Source organism: Dromiciops gliroides, chromosome 3 (genome assembly GCF_019393635.1).
Source record: "Dromiciops gliroides isolate mDroGli1 chromosome 3, mDroGli1.pri, whole genome shotgun sequence".
Lineage (NCBI taxonomy): Eukaryota > Metazoa > Chordata > Mammalia > Microbiotheria > Microbiotheriidae > Dromiciops > Dromiciops gliroides.
The window spans coordinates 613,298,178-613,322,942 of record NC_057863.1 but is presented as its reverse complement, the minus strand read 5'-3'; the positions used below and the strand labels follow the sequence as shown (position 1 = coordinate 613,322,942).

At 45.1% G+C, this 24,765-nt stretch overlaps 1 protein-coding gene across 1 annotated transcript in view; it reads right to left on the bottom strand.

The window, feature by feature from the left end:
- KIF17 (kinesin family member 17) overlaps window positions 1–24,765 on the bottom strand; it is a 62,458-nt gene that overhangs the window by 25,118 nt on the left and 12,575 nt on the right. The window contains 4 exon segments of the mRNA XM_043996093.1: window positions 258–405; window positions 2,347–2,456; window positions 8,462–8,914; window positions 14,865–15,054. Of these exon segments, the coding sequence (XP_043852028.1) occupies window positions 258–405; window positions 2,347–2,456; window positions 8,462–8,914; window positions 14,865–15,054 (901 nt within the window).

Genomic DNA, 24,765 nt, shown 5'->3' with positions numbered 1-24,765 from the left:
AACCACTGTGGTGGAGAGGAAAGAGCCCTGGGTTCAAATCCCACTTCTGATGAATTACTTCTCATCCTTGGGTCTCAGTTTCTTCCTCTGTAAAATGGGGGGCGGGGTTTGAACCAGATGACCTCTGAGGTCTCTTCCAGTTCAATGATGCTGTGAGATGCTATGAGATGTCAAGAGCCTCGATCTCAGCACTTCTGTCTCTTTTTATCATCAGCCCCCCCACACACATACCCCACTTGCCCTCGGGCAGTACGCACCAGCCTCCTTCCTGAGGTTCTCTTCCAGGGTGGACAGCTTCACATCATAAGAATTACGCATGGCTGTGATGTCCTCTTCCAGCTTGGCTCTTGACACCTGCTCTGCTTCATAATCAGCCTTTAGCCGGGCCAGCCGTTCCTCATACTCCTGAAAGGCAAGTCAGCATGTCCACCATGAGAGGACCAGAAGATTAAGAGCTAAGAGGGACCTCAGAGATCATTTAGATGAACCCATTCAGTCATAAGGCAGCTGGTGGTATAGTACTGGGCCTGGTGTCAGAAAAACCTGAGTTCAAATCTGGCCTCAGTCACTTAGTTGTGTGACTCTGCGTAAGTCATTTCACCTCTGTCTGCCTCAGTTTCCTCCTCTGCAAAATAGGGGTGATAATAAAAACACTTCCCTCCCAGGGCTGTTGTTAGGATCAAATGAAATAATGTTTGTAAAGCACTTAATATTTGTGAATATTATTTGTATCCCCTTCTCTTTCCTTCTCTTATAAATGAGCCTTGTCCAAGAACTTGTCCAACAAGTTCCTGGCAGAGCAAGGATTCAAACTCAAATCCAGTGCTCTTTCCACCATCCCAGGCTTCCCCTGGGGCTCAGTCAGGAGCCAACAGGCCTGGTGGGGTACCTGTTGTCATCTCAGGAAGGGACTCCTTCCTGTCAGGCCTTCCCGGGACACAGTAGTCAGAGGGACTTGAAAGACTGGATTTATAAGTGGATTCTTGGTGTGTGTTTTTTTCATTTTTAATTTGTACATACACTTTCTGTTTTAATATTACCTTAGTTTCTAAACAGATCTTTTCCCTTGTAACAAAGAATAAACAGGGGTGGGGGTGGGGGGAGAACCACTAGTATGTCAATGGTATTTTCCACAAAGAAGAGAGGGAGGCAGACACATTTTCTCACCTCTTCTTTGAAGCCAGGCTTGGTAAGCATAATCACATGTTAATGAATTACTTTTAGCTAAATAATTTATCTCTTGATGGCCAACCACAGGGTAATTGCCATCTCCTCACAGTCTGTCATCGGGCCCAGGCTAGAGGCCTTTTCTCATGCTGACATTGGCTTTGAGAACTCAAGGTACCATCCACACCAGGATGAGGTACTGAAGGATTTTATATAAAGGGAAATAGTTAATGTTATTTTGCACAAGGGGAAACTGAGGTTCACAGAGATCAAGTGAATTGCTCAAAGCTAGCCAGCAGAGCTGGGGCTAGAATCTCGGTCCCCTGGCTTAGGGCTTCTTCCAGAGACATAGTCCTTCAAATAGCCTAGGCATAGCCAACCTAAAGGGAACTAAGGACCTCGGAGGTGCCTCTGTTACTTACTGCCTGTGTGGCATTGGGCAAGCTATTTAATTTCTCTGGGCCTCAGTTTCCTCTATTGTAAAACGAAGGGACTGGACTAGATTAACTCTGAAGTCAGGATCATAGAGCCCTGTGATCCCAGGACTGCTGAGTCCCCCAATATGTCTGGCACAGGAGTAATGATAATAATAATGACAATCACTTTAACAAGAGTCTTAAGATTTACAAATAATCATTTGATTTTTACACCTAAAGAAGCAGATGCTATTATTATTCCCATTTTACAGAGGGGGAAACTGAGGCAAACAGATTAAGTGACTTCCCCAGGGTTGTGCATCTGTGTCCATAGTTAGGGCTCATTCCAAGTGTGTAAGCTTGTTTTCTCTTGTCCTCATAAATATAGGTTCCCAAAAATTGCTGGGAAAAGTGCCCAGGCTCCCTGACCTTGTGGGAACAAGCCCTGACTGCCAATCATTCCCCAGGCAACAGACCTCTTGGGTGCCATCTGGAGCAGTGGAACAGAGGAAAGATCACCGGACTCCATGAAAATCAAAGCCAGGATCATGGATTCCAACCACAGAGCTTGCAGCACAAAGATAAGCAACATGGGAAGGTGGGGAAAGCACTGGACTGCCGATCAGCGTATCCGAGTTCCAATCCCTGTTCTGAATGTTCACATCCAGATGAGCCCTGCAGAGGAAATCACCTCACCTTGCCAGGCCCCCGCTGGGGAAACAGCTGCCTCATTTCCTGGGTTCAAGCCCTCCCTAGTCCTTACCTCCCGGATCAATTGCTTCTCTGCTTCGGTATCTGGCTGAGGAGGCGGTGGGGGTGGCGGCTTCTCCTCGGTTTGCTCGGCTTTACCAAATGGCTGATTCAACAGCAAGGCTGGCAGCAAGCAGATAACAAGGATCAGGAGTAATCCAGGGCACACAAGTACTTAGAAATTAGTTTTTATAATCCCATTGATCACACAATATCACATAAGTATTTACATCCATCACCAAAGTATCTTAGCTATGTTGATTTGGAGTTTAAACCGGACTTGGGCAGTCATTGGTTTAGTGTAGTGGTGTCAAACTCAAAGAGAAATCTCCACAGGTAGTCGTGTTGACTTAGAACAGGGCTTCTTAAACTTTTTCCACTCGAGACCTATTTTTGTCTGAGAAATTTTTATACAATCGCAGGTATAAAGGATTATAAAATAGGTATGTATAACCTTTTACTGTTGCCAAATTTTTTGTGATCCCCACAGTCAGTTAGAGGTCAAGACCCACAGTTTAAGACTTAGAAAACCACAAATTAACATCATCTGGGTTGTATCCAATTGTCATTTATTTTGTTAGACATTTCCCTAAATACATTTTAATCTGGTTTGGCAGGGAATTTTGTTCAAGTTCGACACCTCTGGTAGAGGGCGCTCCTGTGGAGAAAATAACCTCCAACAATGCAGATCACCACCTGCTCTATAAAGTGATTTTCCTTAAGTACAGAGCTGACCATGTGGCTCCCCTGGCCAACCAACTCCAGGGATTTTTTATTGCCTCTAGGATCAAATATAAACTCTTCTGTTTCAATTCTTTTTTTTTTTTGGCAATGGGGATTAAGTGACTTGCCCAGGGTCACACAGCTAGTAAGTGTCAAGTGTCTGAGGCCGGATTTGAACTCAGGTACTCCTGAATCCAGGGCCGGTGCTTTAACCTCTGCACCATCTAGCTGCCCCCCTCTATTTCAATTCTTAAAACCCTAAATGACCTAGCCCCAACATTTCTTTCCAGTCTCAGTGGATATCACTTTCCCTCCCACATTCCACAATCCAGCCAAACTGGCAAGACCCTCCATCTCCTGTCTAGAACACAGGTCTAGACCCTCCATCTACTGTCTAGAATCCAGGTCTAGACCCTCCATCTCCCGTCTAGAACCCAGGTCTGGACCCTCCATCTCCCGTCTAGAACCCAGGAGTAGATCCTCCATCTCCTGTCTAGAACCTAGGTGTAGATCCTTCATCTCCCATCTAGAACCCAGGTGCCCTGGCTAGTGCTTCCCTCACTGGCATGTCTGGAATGTTCTCTCTTCTTACCCCCTACCCTTTCTTTTAACATTGGAAAGGCCAGAATTGAAGAATACCTTGAAAGAACAAACTGTGGAAACTGATACCACAGCACATTTTTTTAAATCAATAAGGCAAGGAAAATAGAGTAAGATGAAAATATCTGTTTCAAAGTAAAATTATAAAGTCTGCTTGTAATGCTTTGTATTTAAAATGCATTAGCACAGGTAGGAGAGACTGTAATAAAATTATTTTTTAAATGTTTAACTTCTTAGTGCAATTAATTGGTGTAGCTGACTCAGCTGATCCTAGACAAGCTCAAACAGCATCATTTACGTGAATCCTTTTCTGATTCCCCCAGGGGCTGGCAGTGCCCTCCTTCCCAGATTACCTTGAATTTTATCACTTTGTCTATATTTATATTTCTTCACCATATATATGCTATCTATGTTTTAATTTTTTTTTTGGTGAGGCAATTGGGGTTAAGTGACTTGCCCAGGGTCACACAGCTAGTGAGTGTTAGGTGTCTAATGCCGGATTTGAACTCAGGTCCTTCTGACTCCAGGGCTGGTGCTCTATCCACTGTGCCACTTAGCTGCCCCATCTATATTTTAGTAGCATATATATATATACGGTATCTATATTTTAGTAGCAATTCTCTTCCCTATAAGCTCATTGCAAGTAGGGATCTTCAGTCTTTGTACTTATATCCTCAGTGTCTGGCACATAGTAGGCACTTAGTACATGTTGATTGGTTGATATAAGAACTACTAATAGAATAGTGGTTCTCAAACTTTTTGCTCTCAGGACCCCTTTACACTCTTAAAATTGATTGATTACCTACTCCCAAAGGGATTTTGTTGATGTGGATTACATCAAGGGGCATGCTGGAGCCAGCTCATATCAAGAAAGCTGATTTTTACATTTTCCATGTGAGCATTTACACCTTGGGAACAGGTGAGTACTACAAATCAGGGCTTAATTCATTGTTTTATCGATTGTCTAGGCTTAAGAATGTGATGGGGGGCAGCTAGGTGGCACAGCGGATAAAGCACCGGCCTTGGATTCAAGAGGACCTGAGTTCGAATCTGGCCTCAGACACTTGACACTTACTAGCTGTGTGACCCTGGGCAAGTCATTTAACCCTCATTGCCCTGCAAAAACAAAAAAAAGAATGTGATGGAGAAAAGAGATGAATGCAGATTAAACAAGAGTATATCATAAACAAATTCCCCTTGCCCCCAAGGGAGCTGGTTGTTAAACATTTACCAGCACATCCTTGGTTTTCTCTATCAATATAGAACATATTAGACATTAAAACATCTTGATATTATTATGAAAATAGTTTTGACCATATGAACCCCCTAAATGGGCCTCAGAGAGCCCCAGGAGTCCCTGGACCAAACTTTGGGAAGAGTAATTCTAGAAGGCATTTCCTGGTTTCCCCAGTTAAGTGCCTTCCCCTCCAAGGTTACCTTGTATCTACTTTATTTGTATCCTACCTATAACTACATGTGTATTTTGTGTACAGAGCCACGCAGCTAGTAAATGTCTGAGGGAAGATTTGAACTCAGGTTTTCCTGACTCCCAGGCCCAGCGCTCTGTGCGCTGTGGCGCCCCCTAGATGCCTATCAAAAGGAATCAGAGGGAAGCCTCCTCTGTAGCTGCTTTACTCAAAGAGATGGACCCACATCACCAATATTGAGGCACTGGGTGGCACTGCCTCTGGGGATAAGGCCAGGGAGCCCTTGAAGTCATCATTATATTATAATAACACCTTGCCTTTATAAGGGGTTTATGCTTCACCAGGTGTTTTCCCATCCGTTATCTTATTTGATCCTTGGTAGGGCAGGGGTTATTTTCCCCATTTCACAGATGGAGATGCTGAAGCCCGGGAGAGGACTTGCCTAAAGTCATCCCTAAAGTTACACAAGGAATTAGTGGTCAGGCCACAGGCCGGACCTCTTGAATCCCAACTGCAACATAGGTGAGTCAGCCCCAGCAAGGATGAGAGCATAGGCAAATCTTCCCTTACTTCAAAGGTTTGATGAAGACCAGCCTTCATCTCTCTCACCTTTTTTTTTTTCAAGTACATACATTTATTTAGACTCACATTAACTACAGCCATGGCTGCCAAGATATTTACAGTTAGGGATGGGGCAGTGAGTCCATACAAAGGGGGACTCATCCAGTCTTGGGGCCCAACTGTGCCATTAGATAAGGGGAACCCTGATAGGGCATGGATCGCCTGAGTAGAATAGGAGGGTGAGGGGGAACCCTTGCAGCATCTGGGACAGGCCCTTGCTTTGAGTGGGAAGAACAAGGTACAGTAGAGCCTGGCTTCTCTCTCACCTTTTGCCAGGTTCCCATCAGTCCCTTATCAAGTCAGAACTGAGAGGCAGCATACCTGCAAGTGACCTTTGGGGTCACTGGACTTGGAGGCAGGAAGACCTGGGTTTGGATTTTACTGAGTGATCCTGGGCCTCAGTTTCCTCATATGTAAAATGAGAGGATTAGCCTTGATAGTCTCTAACTTTCCTTCCTGCTCTAAATCTGTGAACCTAAGAGTATTATGAGAGAGGAAGAGCACCCCTAGATGAATGGAGGAGTTTGGGGACTCTCTGGTTCAGTGCCCCTGCATGGGGGAAGACCCCACCTTGCTAGAAGACCCGGGCCCTGGGGTTAGGGTTGGGGAGTGGGGTTCTGGGAGCCCTAATCGATCGTACCCGATATTCCCATGGTACCCAGTGACAGCAGAACATTTTGGTAGGAGATATGATGAGCAAGACAGTCTAATAAGCATGTGGGGGGTGGGGGGTGAGTCATCCCAGCTGATGAGAAGCTCAGCACCGCTGCCATGGGGACTGGTGGAGGAGGAGGCTGGTGGTGCATGGGTGGTAGAAGTAGGGAGGAAGAGACCAAAGAGGAGACCTGCCCCCTAACTGGCAGATACCATCATGGCCCTCCCACCTCCTACGCCCACCATTGCCCTGGGGTTTACCAGGCAGCTTCAAAGGGCCCATTATCTTCCTGGCTGAGGTGTGGAAGAATTCGTGGGTAAATGTCCCCATCATACAGATGGGAAGACCAAAGCATTCAGAGGGAAAGGCATATGTATGCGGACTTGTGGGGATCCAGTGAGACTAGCAGATGGATGGATGGATGGATAGATAGGCAGGCAGACAGACATCGATAAATATATACATATATGTATTGTATATGTGTGCGAATGTACGTATGATGCATGCATGTAGGTATAATGGTGTTTATGTGCATACAGATGCATAAAGATGCTATATAAATGCCAGCTATTATAATTATAAACAATGAATCTTTTCAGCCCCAGCAACTCATGAAGATTTCCTGCTATACCATGAAGGGGCCAGGAACTGTGTTGGGGAAGGTATGCCTCCACCAAGGAAACCATCGATCCTTGAGGGTCTTCAGCATATTTTACATTAGACTTAGCCTCTGGAGACACTGGGCACCCTCAGACACCTGAGGAGGTGCCATGTTCTGGTGGGTAGAGCCTTGGGTTTGAATCCAGCATCAGCTATCTATTATGTGGCCCTGGGCAAGTCACTTAACTTAACTGTACCATCTCAGGGCTCCAGGTAATTCCAAGATGGTGCTGTTACAGAACAGTGGGTGCTGAGTTCGTTGGTCAAGGGAATTTCTATAGCAGCCTATGCTAATAAAAGGACAAGTCTGCCTGAGGGAGGAAAAAACTCAAGAGATCATTCTCATGGGGTCAAATGAAGATATCTCAGGGGCAGCTGGGTAACGCAGTGGATAAAGCACTAGCCCTGGATTCAGGAGGACCTGAGTTCAAATCCAACCTCAGACACTTGACACTAGCTGTGTGACCCTGGGCAAGTCACTTAACCCTCACTGCCCTAAAAAAAAAGAACAAAATAAAACAAACATTTTGTAATGTATTGGAAGGACAGAAGGATTGAAGAAACCTCTTGATGGGTGAATGCCTCATCCCATAACGTCTCTTACAGACACTGAGGGACAGTTTGGGGGAGGCGCCCTCCCTGAAAGACTCAAAAGTTGAGGCATGGTCCTGCTGAATGCAAAGCTCATCTCAGGGGACCCCTCCCATGATTCCCTCAAATTCTCTTAGACCTACTATGTGTAAGCATAGCATGCCTCTGGTGGAATGAAAACTCCTTGAGGACAGTGTCTGCTCATCATTCAGGTTTGGGCACATCCCAAGTGCCCAGCACAGTGGCTAAGCACACAGTAAGCACTTCATGAATATTTCTTCAATTGAATTGAGTTCCTGGTAGAGATTCAACTCAACAAATCCAACCAACAGAGTAGTGCCTACTATGTGCACAGTGATATAAAGATCAAAACAAATCACCCTGGATTCTTGCAAGAGCCTCCTAATTATTCTCCCTACCACTTTCCCAAAGTACAGACCTCCCTATCTTACTTCCCTGCTCAATAACCTCCAACGGCTCCCTATGGCTTCTAAAATAAAACTCTTTGACCTTTGATGTTCCTAACAATCTGACTCCGTCCCAGCTTTCCAGACTTATTCCACATTACTCCCCTGGTCCAGGAAGGAGGGATATGGTCAGTTGTCCTAAAAGACTCTCTCTCCCTCCCCCTCAAGAGCCTTCTGAAGCTCCCTATCACCTCCAGGATACTGTGTAAATTCCTCTCTCTTTCTAGTCTTTCTCTACATGGGTGGGGCCATGGGAGAGACTGGAACAAGAGAGATCAGTTAGGAAGCCACCCTAACAGGGCTGTGGTGGGCCATCCAAATACACATCCCTGCGCAGATCAGCTGGAGAGCCACAGCACCCCCTGGGGGGCCCAGCGAGCCTACCTGTCAAGTTGTTGGAGTTGACCGTTTGAGCCAAGATGGCTTTCAGTTTCTTGATTTCCTCCTGGTACTCCCTCAGGAGGGCGTCCTTGGGGTCCTCGTTGATGCGAGGCTTATTCTTGATGTTCTTGGCTCGGTTGGCATACCGCAGGGTACTGAGGGTCTCGTCGTAGTTATTGTCGGCAGGGGACAGGCAGGCCACCATAAGGGTCTTAGTGTTGCCCCCCAAGGAGTCCTGCAGTAGCCGGGTCAGTTTCGAGTCCCGGTAGGGGATGTGTTTGCAGCGGCCGTCCACCAGGGCCGAGATGACGTTGCCCAGAGCCGATAGTGAAAGGTTGATTTTTGTGGCTTCCTTGAGCCGCTCCCCTGTGGCCCCTGTTTTCGACTGTCTCTCGCTGCCTGCCAGGTCGACTAGGTTCAACTTCCCTGCCCTCAAGTGGTCTTTGCCTCGTTCATCTGCAGAGGGAAAAACAAATGGGAGCCAGGGAGATAGAAAAGGTGAGGGGATGGATTGTTTGGTAATCTCCATCCCTGGTCAGCCAAGATGAGACCCTAGAGAGACTTCATCTAACATGCAATATAGCTTAGTGGACTTGAGTCAAGACAACCTGGGTTCGAATCCCCCTCTTAGACACTTACCAGCCACATAACCCTGGATGAGTCACTCAAATTCTCTGGGCCACAGTTCCTTAATTTGTAAAATAAAGGGTTGAATTTGAGGGCTTCCAATGTCCCTTCCAGCTCTCAATCCATGATCTGATAATACATTAGCCAAGTGACCCTCAGCCTTATCTCTCTGTGCCTCAGTTTCCTCAACTGCAAAATAAGGGAGTTGAACTTGATGGCTTCTGGCTTTAATGCAATGATCCTTTATCTGTAATCCTGAGCATACCCTGGACTCTTTCCTCTCCTGAATCTCTCCCACCCAATCAGTTCCCAAGTCCTATAAACTCCACCTCAGCAACATCTTTTGAAACCATTCCTTTCCCACTAGTCCCACCCTAGCACAGATTGCCCCTGATTATTCCTCTCCTACAATATAATTTCCTAACAGGTTCTCTGCTCCCATACACTCCCCATTCAAGCCCATCCCATAAACCCTGGGGGGAAAAAATCACCTTTCCTACACAGAGATATGATCCTGGTCCTCTTTCCTCCACTCACAAACCTTCAGTAGCTCCCTATTGCCCAGCAAGTAAAATTCCCTCAGGCTAAGATTCAAGAATGAGTTAGCAAGGACCCCAATCACCATCTAATCTGACCTTCAGCTGAATAAGCAACCCTTTTACAACACACCGGGACAAGAAGCCATGGAAACTTTGGCGGGCAGCCCATTCTCCTTTGGGGAAGCTTTAATTGATATCAAGGCTAACTAGGCTTCTCCATGGCTCCTCATCCTGACATCTGGAGTCCAGGAGGACAGGACTAATGGGTCTTCTTCCTGACAGCTTCAATTTACTTTCTTTTTTTTTTTCAATTTACTTTCAATATACAATCTATTTCGGCCATTTTAAGATAGCTCTCTTCCCAAATCTCCCCCAGTCTTCTTTTCCTCAAGCTAAATATACCCAATTCCTTCAGGTGAACCTTCTATGGGCACGAGACCTTTAACAATCTCAGCCTGCCCTCCCCTGGAGGATGCTTCTCCAGCTTATCCACATCCTTAATAAACTGGGGTGCACCGAATACAGCACCCTAGATGTACCCTGACCAGAGAAAAGGATAGACGGCTCTTTCTGGACACCAGGCCTGTTTTTGTTCAGTTTAAGATCCCATTAGCTTTTTCGGTGGCCACATCACCCTGTTGATTCATAATAAGTATGTGGTACACTGAGACCTCCAGATTTTCCCCCCCAAAAAAACCAGATCTCAAACTATCACTCTCCATCTTGTACTTGTACAGTCTACTTTGGACCTGATGCAAGATTTTTCCCTCTCCCATTTCATCCTGAGAGGGTACACGACATAATATACGGAGAGCTGGTCTTGTAGTCTGGAGATCCTGTGTTTAAATCCTTCCTCTGATGCAGCCTAGCTGTGAGACTAGAGGCCAAGACACCCAACCCCACCTCCCTCCAAACAACCCTCTAAAGCTATGAGTTACAGAAGAATAGCCGATCTAGATTGCAGGAGGGAGTTTCCATATTGGGAGTACCCCATACTAATAAAATCCCAGGTTCAGATCCTCCCCTGTCCCATTTTTTTTATTGTATCAGCGTCAACCCAATGTTCTAGCTTGTGACATTCCTTTGGAATCCAGACTCTCTGACCTGGTCCGTTAGCTCTCCCTCTAAGCTTTGTGTCATGTCTTTCCCATCTCATCTCACTCCCCTAGACATAATTTAGATTGTTGTCCAATTTCTCTCCCCTGTGTGGCCTCAGTGCCTTTCTTCACCTCCTCCTTATTGGCCAGAACACTCCTTTTTGCTTAAAGAATTTCTATTCATCCTTTAAAGCTCCATTCAAATGCTCCCTCCTCCAGGAAGCCTTTCTTGATTGCTCCTGGTTTAGTAATGCACTTCCCTTTTGGGTCTTACGGAGCACTTTGTCCACACCTCTCAATAGCACTTTTCAGGTAATATTGTAGGAATCCATGTTTGAGTCTTTTCCCTATACCAGACTGTAAGCTCTATGAGGGCAGGGACTGAGTTAGATAAATTTTATGTCTCCCAAGAATCCAGCATGATATTCTGCACTCAGAAGGTGCTTAATAAATGCTTAGCCTTGAAAAGAAGTGGGCAGGAAGCCTGGGCCTGAACGTTTGAAACAGTGGCCTTTCCTGAACCCCTCGGAACCTTTCAGAAAGCCCCACAAGTTCTATGCTGGGTTTAAGGCAGAGGGAGGAGGGAGAAGGACTGGAAAAGGAAAGGAAAGTTGTTTTATCGGCAGAGTTGGGACTAGGAACTTTTGTATCTGGGACAAGGACCTAGATATCCCTAAATGGCTCAGTGAAATCCAGATGCCCCCTCCCCCCAAAAAAGAACTCATCTTAAGTAAGCCCTAATAATAACTACCGTGTCTCTATAGCACCATCTGAGAGCTTCCTATTTTAACTAATTATTCTTGCTAACGAGGAGCCAAGTGTTGTTTGCATGTGTCGTCAACACCCTCCAAACTCAGGGCTCTCAAAATTTGACACCCTCTAAATTCAGCACCTTGGGGCAAAGCCTTGGTCTCTTGCCCTAGTTACAGCTGTGTCTAGTGGTGACAGGAGAAAGGGGGCTGCCCTCGAAATGTGGATACTCTGCCTCTGAAGGCAAGCACCTGTGGTGGGTTGATGACTGCTTGGGTCACCCCATAACATGGTCCCAAACCAGACAGGGGCAGGGTGGAAGCTGACTCAGTGGAAGGGTTCTTTTAATGTCGGATGTTTTCACATCTCAGGCCAAACAGGATCAAATTGGGAGGAAGAAGAAAGAGGGAAGGAGGGGGTCAAGAGACAAACTTCCTGGTGGCACTTAAATGTTCCCAAGCAGCACAATAAAATACAAACACCCCCCCCCCAATCACTCATCTTAAATAAGCCACTGGGAGTGCCTTGATGATAACAACCAAGTTTCTAAGTGCCACAGCAGATGGAATGCTGGGCTTGTTAGTTAGAAAGACCTGAATTCAAATCCAGCCTCGGACACTTCCTAGCTATATAACCCTGGGCAAGTCTCTTAACCACTGCCTGCCTCAGTGTCCTCATTTGTAAAATGGGGATAATAATAGCACCTACCTCAAAGGGTTGTAGATCAAATGAGGACATGTTTGCAAAGCACCTGGCCCACAAAGGGCACCTAATAAGTACATGTTCCCTTCCCCAAGGCCCTTTTTGGCACTTCCAAGTCTTACAAAGCATCCTTCTCACAGCCCTAAGAAGCCGAGAAGTCAAGGAAGGTCATGACCACTTTACAGACAAGAACACTTTTGTCCACAATTGTGAAATGACTCGTCCACCAGCACACAGCTAGAAGGGTAAGAGGGAGGATTTGAAGCCAGGTCTCCTTACTCTAGGTCTGGGGCTTTTTCTATTACATCATACCACTCTCCCTCAGAAGTTACACCCAAGGGAGGGGGAGGGTCTCCTACATTAGAATGAAGCCACTATCCAGTTTGAGGAGGAAGATGGGGAGGTAGCCCTTGGCCCATGCTCTGTCCAATTAGAGGGGTGTTTGGGTCAAGATCTGCTGACCCCCGAACTCCTCAACTACCAATCCACCCCTAAGGTTGGAGGGAAATACAAGGGGAAGGACCTTTTCACCTTTGTAGAACCAAATTTTGTTAGAGAACGGTGAGGAATTAGACTCACAGAATGGGAAAGGATTTTGGAGGCCCCTCCTTTGACAAAAGTGAAGGGTGAGATCTGGAGCAAAGGAAATCACTTCCTCCAGGCCACATGACACATCCGTGACAGACCCAAGGCCACAGGATCATGAGACCATTAACCTAGAGCTGGAGGTCATCTAGTCCAATCCCCTCAATTTATGGACAAGGAAACTGAGGTGGAGAAATTAATTGACCGGCCTAGGGTTACTCGGCCAGCACGTGTCCAAGGAAGAATTTGAACCGAAGTCTCCTTGATTCAGCATTCTTTACAGCACAGTGCCCCTCAGGGTCTCACTTTAATCCAACAGCATGTGAAGATAAGGATTTATAGCTTATCTTCCCAGTGCCCCTGTCTTCCTACAGGCCCTTATTGCCATCTGTCTGGACCATAGCCTCCTAATGGATCTGCCCACTTGGGCTCCTCTTCCTCTCTGATTCATCCTTCATACCACTGGCCAGACCCTTGGTACAGAATCTGCTCATGCCACTTCTACTCAAGAATCTTTAATAGATCCCCATGACCTCCTTGGTCAAGCTCCAACTCCTCTGTCCCGCTTTCATGACCTTTGCGTTGCCTCTCCCACTAGACCAGATGCTCCTTGAAAGCAGAGGCTGTCTTTTTTGCCTTTCTTTGTATCTGCAGAATTTGGCATAGTGCCTAATGTTTTTTGTTTTTTTTTAAGGGAGGCAATTGGGGTTAAGTGACTTGCCCAGGGTCACACAGCTAGTAAGGGTTAAGTGTCTGAGGCCGAATTTGAACTCAGGTCCTCCTGAATCCAGGGCCGGTGCTCTATCCACTGTGCCACCTAGCTGCCCCGCCTAATGCTTAATAAATGGTGCTTAATAAATGCTTGTTAACCCCACAACCTGGCACCGCCTGACCTTTCCAAACTTGTAGCTAAACAGATTATTTATTCCCCTAACCTTTCCTGGTTTTGAGCAGGAAATGCCTGCAATGCCCACCCTTCCCAAGGACCTGTTGAATTCCGATTAATTCTTTAAAACCCTAGTCAGATACCACCTCCTCCAGGGTACCGTCTCTGATGCCCCTCCTCAGTCATAATAACCCTACCCCTTCTGTATAAAGCTGAGGTTCTTGTCATAAAACATTTGCATTTGTGTATTATATTCTCCTGCTCTTGGAGGATACAGCTCATGGCATATTTAATCTTTGAATCTCCACCCCAACCCCAACCCTTATCCCAGTGCATTGTAGACAAGTTTGTTTTTTTGGTTTTTGGTGGGGCAATTGGGGTTAAGTGACTTGCCCAGGGTCACACAGCTAGTAAGTGTTAAGTGTCTGAGGCCAGATTTGAACTCAGGTCCTCCTGAATCCAGTGCAGGTGTTCTATCCACTGCGCCACCTAGCTGCCCCAGTAGACAAGATTTTTAATTCAACTCAACAAGCATTTACTAAGCTCCCACTATGTCCTAGAAACTGTGCTAGTTACTGGAGATACAAAGACAAAAAAAAAAGTGCCTGCCCTCAAGGAGTTTATAATTTTCTGGGAGGAAATAACATGTATAGAGATAAGCAAATATAAAGCCAACAGAAGCCATCTCAGTGGGGCAAGCACTTGTACACAACTGGGAAACCCCATAAGAGAAGACACTTGGAAAAAAGCTGAAGAGACTAAGACATGGAGGAGAGAAGGGAGAACATGAGTGTTTGAGGAACTCAACTGAATTTGTTGGATGAGGCTCAGCATGGACATGGAGCTGGAAGACCTTGGTTCAAATCCTGTCTCTGAAGCTCTACTAGCTGTGTGACTCTGATAAAGTCACTTTAGCTGGGTTGGATTTGAATCCCAGATCTACCACTCATTACCTAAGTAACCTTCGTCAGGACACGTTGCCATTCTGTACCTCAGTTTCCTTATTTGTAAAATGAAGGGGGTGGACCAGATTGCCTCCGAGACTCCTTCTAGTTCTAAATCTATAGTTTATTTTTTAGGAACTCTCTTGCCTGACTCACATCACCTCCCTGGGCCTCAGTTTCCTCCCCTGTAAAATAAGGGGATTGGACTAGAGAGCCCCCGGGGTTCCCTTCCAGCTCTATGGCCCAAGCCCCTCCCGCCAGACTGCCCACACCTACCCACGGCATAGATCTCGATGCTGATGGTGAAGATGGAGTGGGAGCGTGAGGAGTCCTTGTTCATTAGGGTGTAGCCCACCGAGCGATTCTTCCAGCCCATCTCCATGATGCGCTCGCACTGGGCCACGCTGTGGACCGTATGCATGGACAGCCCCTTCACGTACACGCCCTTCTCTGGGTGCTCCTTCAGCTGCCGGAGACAGCACAGCCTGCGTCACAGGGGAGCTCTCAGACCCTCCCACCCCAACCTGTTCCTAACCTCAATCACTGTGGCTTCTCTACCACGTGTTCATGGCTCCATCCTTCCCAGGGCTCCCCTCCTATAGCAGCTGAGCCTGGCATGCCACCCACAAACAGGACAGAATCACAGAGTTTTAGCATTGATTGGACCTCAGGGGGCATCTAGTCCACAAAGAGTACCCATTACAGATCTACTGCAGCCATTCAGCCTCTAGACCTCCAAGAAGTGTGTGTGTGTGTGGGAAAGCCACTACCTCCCAAGGCAGTCCTTTCTACCACTGCACAGCACTCCTAACTAGGCAGTTTTCCCCCCTTTTTAAAGAGCTTAATAATTTTTCATTCATTCATTCAAATTCAGTGGCCTTTTCTCAGTGCTCATCCTTGACTTTGCTGTACTTTTCACGGTTTATCATGTAGGAAGTTTATCCTTGCCATCGAGCCTAAATGAGCCTATTTGTAGCTTTCACCTATTGAACCCTAGGTCTGGTCTCTAAGACCAAACAGAGTAAGTCTAATTCATATGACTATCCATCAAACACTTGAAAATTGTTAGCATGTCTCCCCCATGCTCCCAAGCCACCATTTTTCTATGTTAAGCATCTGCGTTCCCTTAGCCCAATCTTGCTGTGGCACTGACACGGGGACCTTCACCAGCCTGGCTGCTCTCTGGCTTATTTACTTCCTTCCTAACACAATACCCTGGTGGTGGAGAACCCAGGCATAAAGCCTGGAAGCCATGCTTCTTTTAATGCAGCCCAAGATTGTGCTTCCTTACATTGCTGCAATACCACATTATTGACTCCCAAGGGACTTGTTGGCTACTAAAAAACCTTAGGGTTGTTTTTTTTTTTTAAGACAAACTACTGTTTGTCAGACTGTTCCTCTTCCATCTTGTGCGAAATTGATTTTTTGAACCCCAAGACCTGAGTTTACATTTATCCCTATTGAATTTCATCTGATAGATTGATCTCAAGATTGATCTAACTCATTACTATCTTTGGTCCTGTCACTCAAGGTGCTAGCTTTCCGTTCCCCTCTCTCCCCCCCCCACCCCAGATTCATACCACCTGAGTATTTGACCAGAAGGCCATCAAGGCCTTTATCAGAATTGGAAGGGAATGGGCTCTCCTGTATGATTCTGGGACTTCAGTACTCCAGTCTGAACCGCTCTAACGAAGCTCTCTATGCTCCTCTGGGCTGGTCCTTTGCTTAAGTGTCAGCTTGAGTCCTTAACTCTCTGGTAATGAGCTGCTAGTGTGAGTGGCTCTTTCCATCCAGAACACCAGTCACTCCCTGCTCACAGAGCCTGCCCTCCTACTCTGACGGAGATAGCTGGTGGCAAACACATTAAATCATCAGATTGCCAGCCCGCTTCCCAAGCTGCAGAGCTATTTGGCTGCTGACTAAAAACTGTGAAATACAATATTTTCCAAGTGTGAAAAAGAAAACACCCAGCCCAGACCCTGCATCACTCTAGTGGATATCAAAAGGTTCAAGACAAGAGTCCATTGTCTGCCAAGTGGTCCCAGTAGGCTTCCTAGCCCCCGGCAGCCTGGAAATCATCGAGCTGTCAAAGACCAGTATGCTGCTCCTCACCCACTGCAGCTAAGATGTGACCAGAATCTAAAGAAAGCCAGCTGCATGCAAATGGAAAGCCAGCTGCTCCATCACTCTCCCCTGGGAAGCAGAAAAGACAAAATGTCCTAAAGAGCCCTGACTGAGGGAGTGGAGTTTGACCCAGACTGGTGTAACCAGGTTTTGCACAGAGGGTACAATGTTGCAGGCTCACAGAACCAACATGAATCTGGAAGGGTCTTTAGAACACAAGATGTCAGAGTTGGGAGGGCCCTTAGAACATGGAATGTCAGAGCTGGGAGGACCCTTAGAACACAGGGTGTCAGAGCTGGGAGGGCCCTTAGAACACAAGACGTCAGAGCTGGGAGGGCCCTTAGAACATGGAATGTCGGAGCTGGGAGGACCCTTAGAACACAGGGTGTCAGAGCCATAGTGGAGCTTTAAGATAATCTGGAAATAGAGACTTTTAGAGCTGGGAGGGACCTTTGAAATCATCTAGCCTGACCGCTTCATCTTGTGCATGACTCCAAACCCAGCCCGATCACCAAGAGGGCTTGCCAATGTTAGAAAGAATATCCAGTAAATAATCCAAATGAAAGAGGTATTCCCTAGAGATTTCTCTAGATTCGTTATTATCTCTAGATTTAACACAGAAATGTTAAACTATGATAATCGCTTACATGAATTCAGCCTAGGAAAAAACAAGTATATGAAAAATATCTCTTCTCCTAACCAAGATACTATGATATGCAGTGATATAGACTACCTACAGAACTCATATATCATGTATTCTGGGTAGATACTGAGGATGAACAAAGAACTGGGCCCAGGATTGAATGGGAGAAGAGTGAGCTGGAATATCCTTTGGAAACTGTCCAGTACTTTTAATGAAGCCAAGCTTTTCCCTGAAACCAACTGCTTCCATGCTTTTAATAACAATATTTTCCCAATGATGCTATAGAGCCCACTATGTAACAGGGAATACCAATGTCTAAAGAACTGGAGCTGCAGGTTACTCGACTGGCAATGGGGAGGCACACGGTCGTATGAGTTGTTTAGTCATTTTTTTCGGTCCCGTCAGACTCTTCATTGACCCCTTTGGGGTTTTCTTGGCCAAGATAATGGAGTGGTTTGCCATTTCCTGATAGGTATGAGTTGGCTACAACTTATTGCTAATGAATTAACATATTAGCAATACGGGAAAAGTGATTTAAAGCTGAGGTGTCAAACTCGCTGAAAGGATTAGCAAAAGTAAACAGAATGTTAATTTGAGGGTTTCTAAATCAATATGTGGCCTGAGGTGATCTGTTTCTGTTTGAGTTTGAGATCAATGACTTAAAGGATGACCTCAGAGAAAAACAAGGTGTTCTCAAGCTCTTAGTACAATTTTAAGCTACTGAAACCACAAAGGACTTTAGAACACATCCCATAGCTAGAGGTGAGGGAAAACTTAGAACACAGAATGTCAAAACTGAAGGGAACCAAGAGCTAGTAATGTTTAAAACTAAATCGAGACATTTTGAACACCCCATAAACAATCAGAAAAAGAGACGGGCTAGCAGTATATCAAGAACAAAGGGATAATAACTTATATTGAATTGTTTGAGTTCTTGCGGGAAGGGGAGTGAAGAGGGAGGGAGAGAATTTGGAACAAGAAGTTTTAAAAATTTGATGTCAAAATTTGTTTTTACATGTAATTTGGGAAAATAAAAATTCTAAATAAAAGAAATTTAAATGAACAAAGGGATAACTAACGGAGAGTCCACATGCTCCAGTGATATATACACAATAACATCAAGAGACTAAAAGGAAAGGTCCCAGCACAGTTAGTGAGCTCATACTCAGTTTCATGGGCTAATTTCAGAGATGGAGAGGTGTTTCTTTCCTGCTCATTGCCCAACATTTAGCAGCAAATACTCTAAGTGGATAACATGGTAAAGCATCACCACCATGCACCCCAAAAGAGGCAAAATGGTGCATGCAAGTGGGATTTATTAAAGATAGAGCATGGAGGGGCAGCTAGGTGGTGCAGTGGATAAAGCACCAGCCCTAGATTCAGGAGTACCTGAGTTCAAATCCAGCCTCAGACATTTGACAGTTACTAGCTGTGTGACCCTGGGCAAGTCACTTAACCCTCATTGCCCAGCAAAAAAAAAAAAAGATAGAGCATGGATAGTTAGGCTCCAAAGTGATGGAGAAAGATGCTAGAATATGATCACCTCTGACCTTCCTTATGGGCCTGCCTGTGTGTTTCATCTTCTTTGATCTCCTGTGCCTGGGGAAGGCAGGCAATAGTGCAGTGTGAGACTAGATTGTCCTTGCTTATGTACAGAAGAGACCCTGATTCTGATGTAGTTTATCACTTCTGATCTGGCCTCGAAGGTGGAGGGATGCTACTTGGCCTAAGCAATGAATGAGCTCACCTCTGTCTTTCTGAACTCAAGATTGGTCTTTTGGGCTGCTCAGCCTTGGAGCACAATCAATGACATTGGAAGAGAGTTATTAGCTCACAGTAGGCAGCCTGCCAAGTAAACTTAACCTAAGAAAGACCTTGAAGAAGCTAATGTTATGAGAGCTGATGGCAAAGCCTTACTGAGTGCCTTACTGAAGAGAGGCAGAAGGCCTAGGCTTGAAATGAGGCATAGGTTTTCAGATGTAGCCAGAATATTGATTTGTTTAGCTTGACAGTACTTATTCACTAGAGTCGAGGGTTCTCCTGACAGAAGAGAGATCACTGCAAAGTGACAGTAGTATTTAAAAAGGAAAGACCATCCATAAAACATTTAAAAAGAAAAAAAAGAAGTTACTGTTATCTTAGAGAAGGTGGGAAAGGAAGAGAGCTCGTATCGTAAGGCTTCTAATCCAAGTTACAAAAGGAAAAAAAAAACTTTTGAAGTTTTAACAAACTAAGAGGTAATAATGACAATGATATACTTCAAAAAAAACTTTGTTGTTCAGTCTTTTCAATCATGTCCGATTCTTTCTGACCCCATTTGGGAGTTTTACTGGCAAAGATTATGGAGTAGTTTGCCATTTCCTTCTCCAGTTCATTTTACAAATGAGGAGGGGAGGCTAGGTGGCACAGTGGATAGAGCACCAGCCCTGGAGTCAGGAGGACCTGAGTTCAAATCTAGCCTCAGACACTTGACACTTACTAGCTGTGTGACCCTGGGCAAGTCACTTAAACCCCATTGCCCCGCAAACAAAACAAAACAAAACAAAAAACAAATGAGAAAACTGAGGAAAACAGGGATAAGTGACTTGCTCAGGGCCACAGAGCTAGTAAATGTCTGAGGCCAAATTTGAACTCAGGTCTTCTTGACTCCAGGCCTGGCACTCTATCCACTGTACCACCTAGCTGCCCAAAACTATTAATTTGGGGGGAGGGCAGGGCAATGAGGGTTAAGTGACTTGCCCAGGGTCACACATCTAGTGTCAAGTGTCTGAGGATGGATTTGAGTTCAGGTCCTCCTGAATCCAAGACCAGTGCTTTATCCACTGCGCCACCTAGCTGTCCCTCAAAACTATCACCTCTTAATGCCCAGGCAGAAAAATTTATAATTGCTAAACAAGTTTCTTCTGCTGAGGAAGGAAATCTTCCCAAATGGAAGACACACTGGTGGTTTCAGAAGACAATAAACAGTGGCTTAGTCCCTTACTTAGTATTACATCTACAGGCAGAATTTCATGCCTCAAGTTACATAAAGTACCAGCCAAGAAAAAGGCCTCCCATAGCAGGGAACCAACCCATAAACCTCTCATGAGAAGATATGAACATGGAGCCAATAGATGGGCAGTGATTTGTGCTACTGGATTAGAACATGGATCTATTGAAACCTCAACATAGCTATGTGTCTTAGTCCCTATGAGGCAACTCCTTGGAAATTAGGGTGTCTATTCAATTCCATCAGCAATACATATTTTTTCTTTTTTTGCCCTTTTAAAATGTTCTATTGATGCTATTTTTAAACATTGCCATTACTTCCCTGTAACTCCCCCTTCCAATTGAACACTCTCTTGCAACGAAATTAGTCAAATGAATCAACACAATGACCGTGTCTGAAAACATATGCCTCATTCCACACCTGTAGTCCACCACCTCTCTAATGAGAGGCAAAAGGCTTTACCATCAGGCCATCGAAGGGTTCTAAAGTCTTTTGGTGCTATTTTCCTTTATGTTACTGTGGCCATCAGGTAATTTGTTCTCCTGGTTCATTTTACTTTGCTTCCCACAAGTTTCCCTAAACATTTCTTAATACTTCCTATTTATCATTTCTTATCGCCAATAACAGTCCATTATATTCACATACCATAATTTGCTTAACCTCTGCCCAAATGGACACCTATTCACTTTTCTTTTTGTTGTTGTTGTTGTTTTTTGGTTTTTTGGTTTTGGTGGGGCAAATGAGGGTTAAGTGATTTGCCCAGGGTCACACAGCTAGTAAGTGTCAAGTATTTGAGGCCAGATTTGAACTCAGGTCCTCCTACATCCAGGGCTGGTGCTTTATCCACTGTGCCACCTAGCTGCCCCCGCACTTTTCTTCCAATTCTTTGCTCCTACAAAAAAGTGATCCTACTTTTTTTAAAATTTATGGGACCTTTCCTTCTATTTTTTACCTCCTTTGACCCCCTGGAATCTAAATACATGTCTAGTAATAATGGTATATAGAGTTTGGTGATCTTTTAAGCACATATACAAAGTGTTTTTGAGAATGCTTGTACCAATTCACAACTTCACCAACAGCCTGTTTTTCCCAGCTCCACCCCCAACATTTACCATTTTCATCTTTGTCAATCTAATAGACATAAAGGGAAAGCTCAAAGTTGCTTCAATTCACATTCCCCTTATTATTAGTGATTTGGGGCACTCTTTCATTTGGTTGTTGATACTTATATTTCTTCTTTTGAAAACTGATGACAATAAGCATTTCTTAGGCAATTACTCTGTTCCATGCACTTGGGTAGATATTGGGGACACAATAACAAAATTTAGAATCTGTCTTTGCAGCTATGGAGCTTATAATAGAATAGAATAATAATAGCTAACATTTATATAGCACTGACTATGTGCCAGGCATTGTGCTAAAAATTATACTTCTTGTCTCATTTGATCCTCACAACAACTCTGGGAGATGGGTGCTCTTATTATCCCCATTTTACAGGTGAGGAAATTGAGGCAAAGAGGGGTTGTGACTTACTCAGGGTTACACAGATAGCACGGGTGTCTGATGCTGAATCTGAACTCTGGCACTCTATCCACTCTATCCACTGGGCCTCCTAGCTGCCCCTATGACATGTAAGGTCTTGTCTAGCCCTAAATCCCACGAGCCTAAAACCTAAAATTCTATGAATAAGTAAGTGAATTACATCTGCCTTATCCTAGTCACACCAGGAATGCCGGAACCAGCTGGAAGGACATTAGGCCACACTTTTTTCTCTATGGGGGAACTAGAAACACAAGAAAATCTTGGTTCAATGTGAGCAAGGGCAGCAATGTCCTCTGAGGTCCAAAGAGCTGTGTCCCAAAGCCCCAAGGCTTGGAAGACTTAAGTACAACCCCCCTGGATCACTGAAACTGCCAAACCACGAGTTCTTCCCACGGGCCCACCCTGCCAGCTTTCCTCTACTTGAGGGATGGAGGGGACACTGAATGTTCAACCTATTCCTGAGACTCCAGAAACTAGGTCATCCACTGCAGCTGGGTCTATGGCTTACAGTGGTCAAAGGCCTGGGAATCAAAATTGTTTTTTAGAGCTGGAAGAGAGTCTTAGAACATAGAGCTAGAAGAAGCTAGCTTCTGACACACAATTTCAGGTATGAAAGAGCCCTTAGAGTATAGCATGTTGGAGCTGGGAGGGGCTGTAGAACAAGGAATGTCAGAACTGGAAGGGTCTTAGAACACAGAATATCAAAACTGGGAGGGCCCTTAGAACACAGGATGTCAGGGCTGGGAGGGCCCTTAGAACACAGGATGTCAGAGCTGGAAAGTACTGTAGAACACAGGATGTCAGAGCTGGGAGGGCCCTTAGAACACAGGATGTCAGAGCTGGAAAGTACTGTAGAACACAGGATGTCAGAGCTGGGAGGGCCCTTAGAACACAGGATGTCAGAGCTGGAAAGTACCGTAGAACACAGGATGTCAGAGTTGAGAGGAGCCTCAACATTTAGATAGAATTTTAAAGTGTGCCAAGCATGTGATCTCTTTTGTGCCTCACAACAGTCCTGGAATAGGTATAATTAGGACATAATAGGGGTTAAGTTGGCATGCTCACTTTTGCACTATTGTGAGTGTCAGAGTCTTCCTGACCTCTATCTAGCATTCTATCCATTGCATCTTCTTGTCTCTCAGAGGACTGGATGCCAGAGCTGAAAGGGGCCTTAGAAGTCATATAGTCCAATAGCCTCATTTTACAGGGAAGGCAAATGACATGAAGAGGAAGGGAAAGGACTTGCCCAAGGTCACCCAGCTAATAAGTAACAATAATAATAACAGCCACTACTATTACCTTTCTTCACTGGCTTTAAGGTTGGCAAAAGTTTTTTCCCAATAGCCCTTTGAGGTAAGCAGTGTAAGAATACCATCTCATTTGATAGAAGAGGAAACTGACTTGTCAGGTGAAGGTGAAGATCCTGGATTTACAGGTGAAAGGGATCTTAGAAGTCATAGAAGGGGCAGCTAGGTGGTGCAGTGGATAGAGTACCAGCCCTGGATTCAGGACTACTTGAGTTCAAATCTGGCCTCAGACACTTAACACTTACTAGCTGTGTGACCCTGGGCAAGTCACTTAACCCCAATTGCCTCACTAAAAAAAAAAGTCATAGAGTCCCACACGCCCATTTTGCAGATGAGGACCTGAGGCCCAAAGAGATTCAATGACTTGTCCTGGGTCACCCAGCCAGGAACTGTCTGAGATGGATTTGCACCCAGGCTTCCTAACAAATTCAGTGTTCTTTCCTTTGGGCCATCCCAACATGCTATCTGGCTTTGTAGTCAGAAAACTTGGCTTCATATCCCAGCTCTGCCCCTTTGCCTATGTGACCTCTCTGGGCAGAAGTCCCCTCATCTGAGGTGTTGAACTAGATGGCCTTTCCAATTCATTCCAAATCTGGCATTCCGTATTCCAGGAAGTAGCATAATAATAAGGTGCTGGGATTTGGAATCACAGAGATCTGAATTCAAATCCCACCAGAGGCACTTGGTAGCCATGTGATCCTGGACAAGTAGGTGGGCCTCAGTTTCTCATCTACAAAAATTGGGGTCTGGAGGGATGGATTACATGACTTCTAAAGTCATCTATGATCTTATGAACCTTAAGGTTCAGAGGCTGACAATGACAAGCAAGGCCCTCAAGGCATCCTCAGATACCCTGTTAGAACGAGAATCAAGGGTTGGATTTGCTACTCTTTAATACCAAGATGGACGGATGAGGTTGGAATCCAGGGATATAAAGGTGACTGACAACAGGACATAGAATTACTGTCAAGAAAAACAACTGTGAGGGCAGCTAGGTGGTGCAGTAGATAAAGCACTGGTCCTGGATTCAAGAGGACCTGAGTTAAAATTCGGCCTCAAACACTTGATACTAGCTATGTGACCCTGGGCAAGTCACTTAACTCTCATTGCCCCACCCAAAAAGAAAAGAAAAGAAAAAGAAAAACAACCTTGAAAGACTTAAAAACTAATCAACCTGACTGACCCACCAGGATTGCAGAGGGCCTATGATGAGGCCTGCTGCCTGCCCATCACCTGATACAGAGGGGAGAGACTCAAGAACAAGACACGCATTTTTTAGACATGGCCAAGGTGGACATTTGTTTTCCTTCACTGGGACTGCTGTTCCAAGGGTTTTGTTTCTCTTTTTTTCAATGTAGAGAGAGGGCAAAGTGGGAAGGAAAGAAAACAGATAAATTTTTTTAATTAAAAAAATTAAATTAATAGGAGGCAATAGTAAAAAGAAGCAACTAGAATACATTGCCCACAGCTCAGGTTTCCTGTTGCTCCCCCCCCCTCCATTTTTATTTGGGAGCATAGGGGAGAACATTTATTAAGCACCTACTATGTGCCAAGCACTTCATTAAATACTTA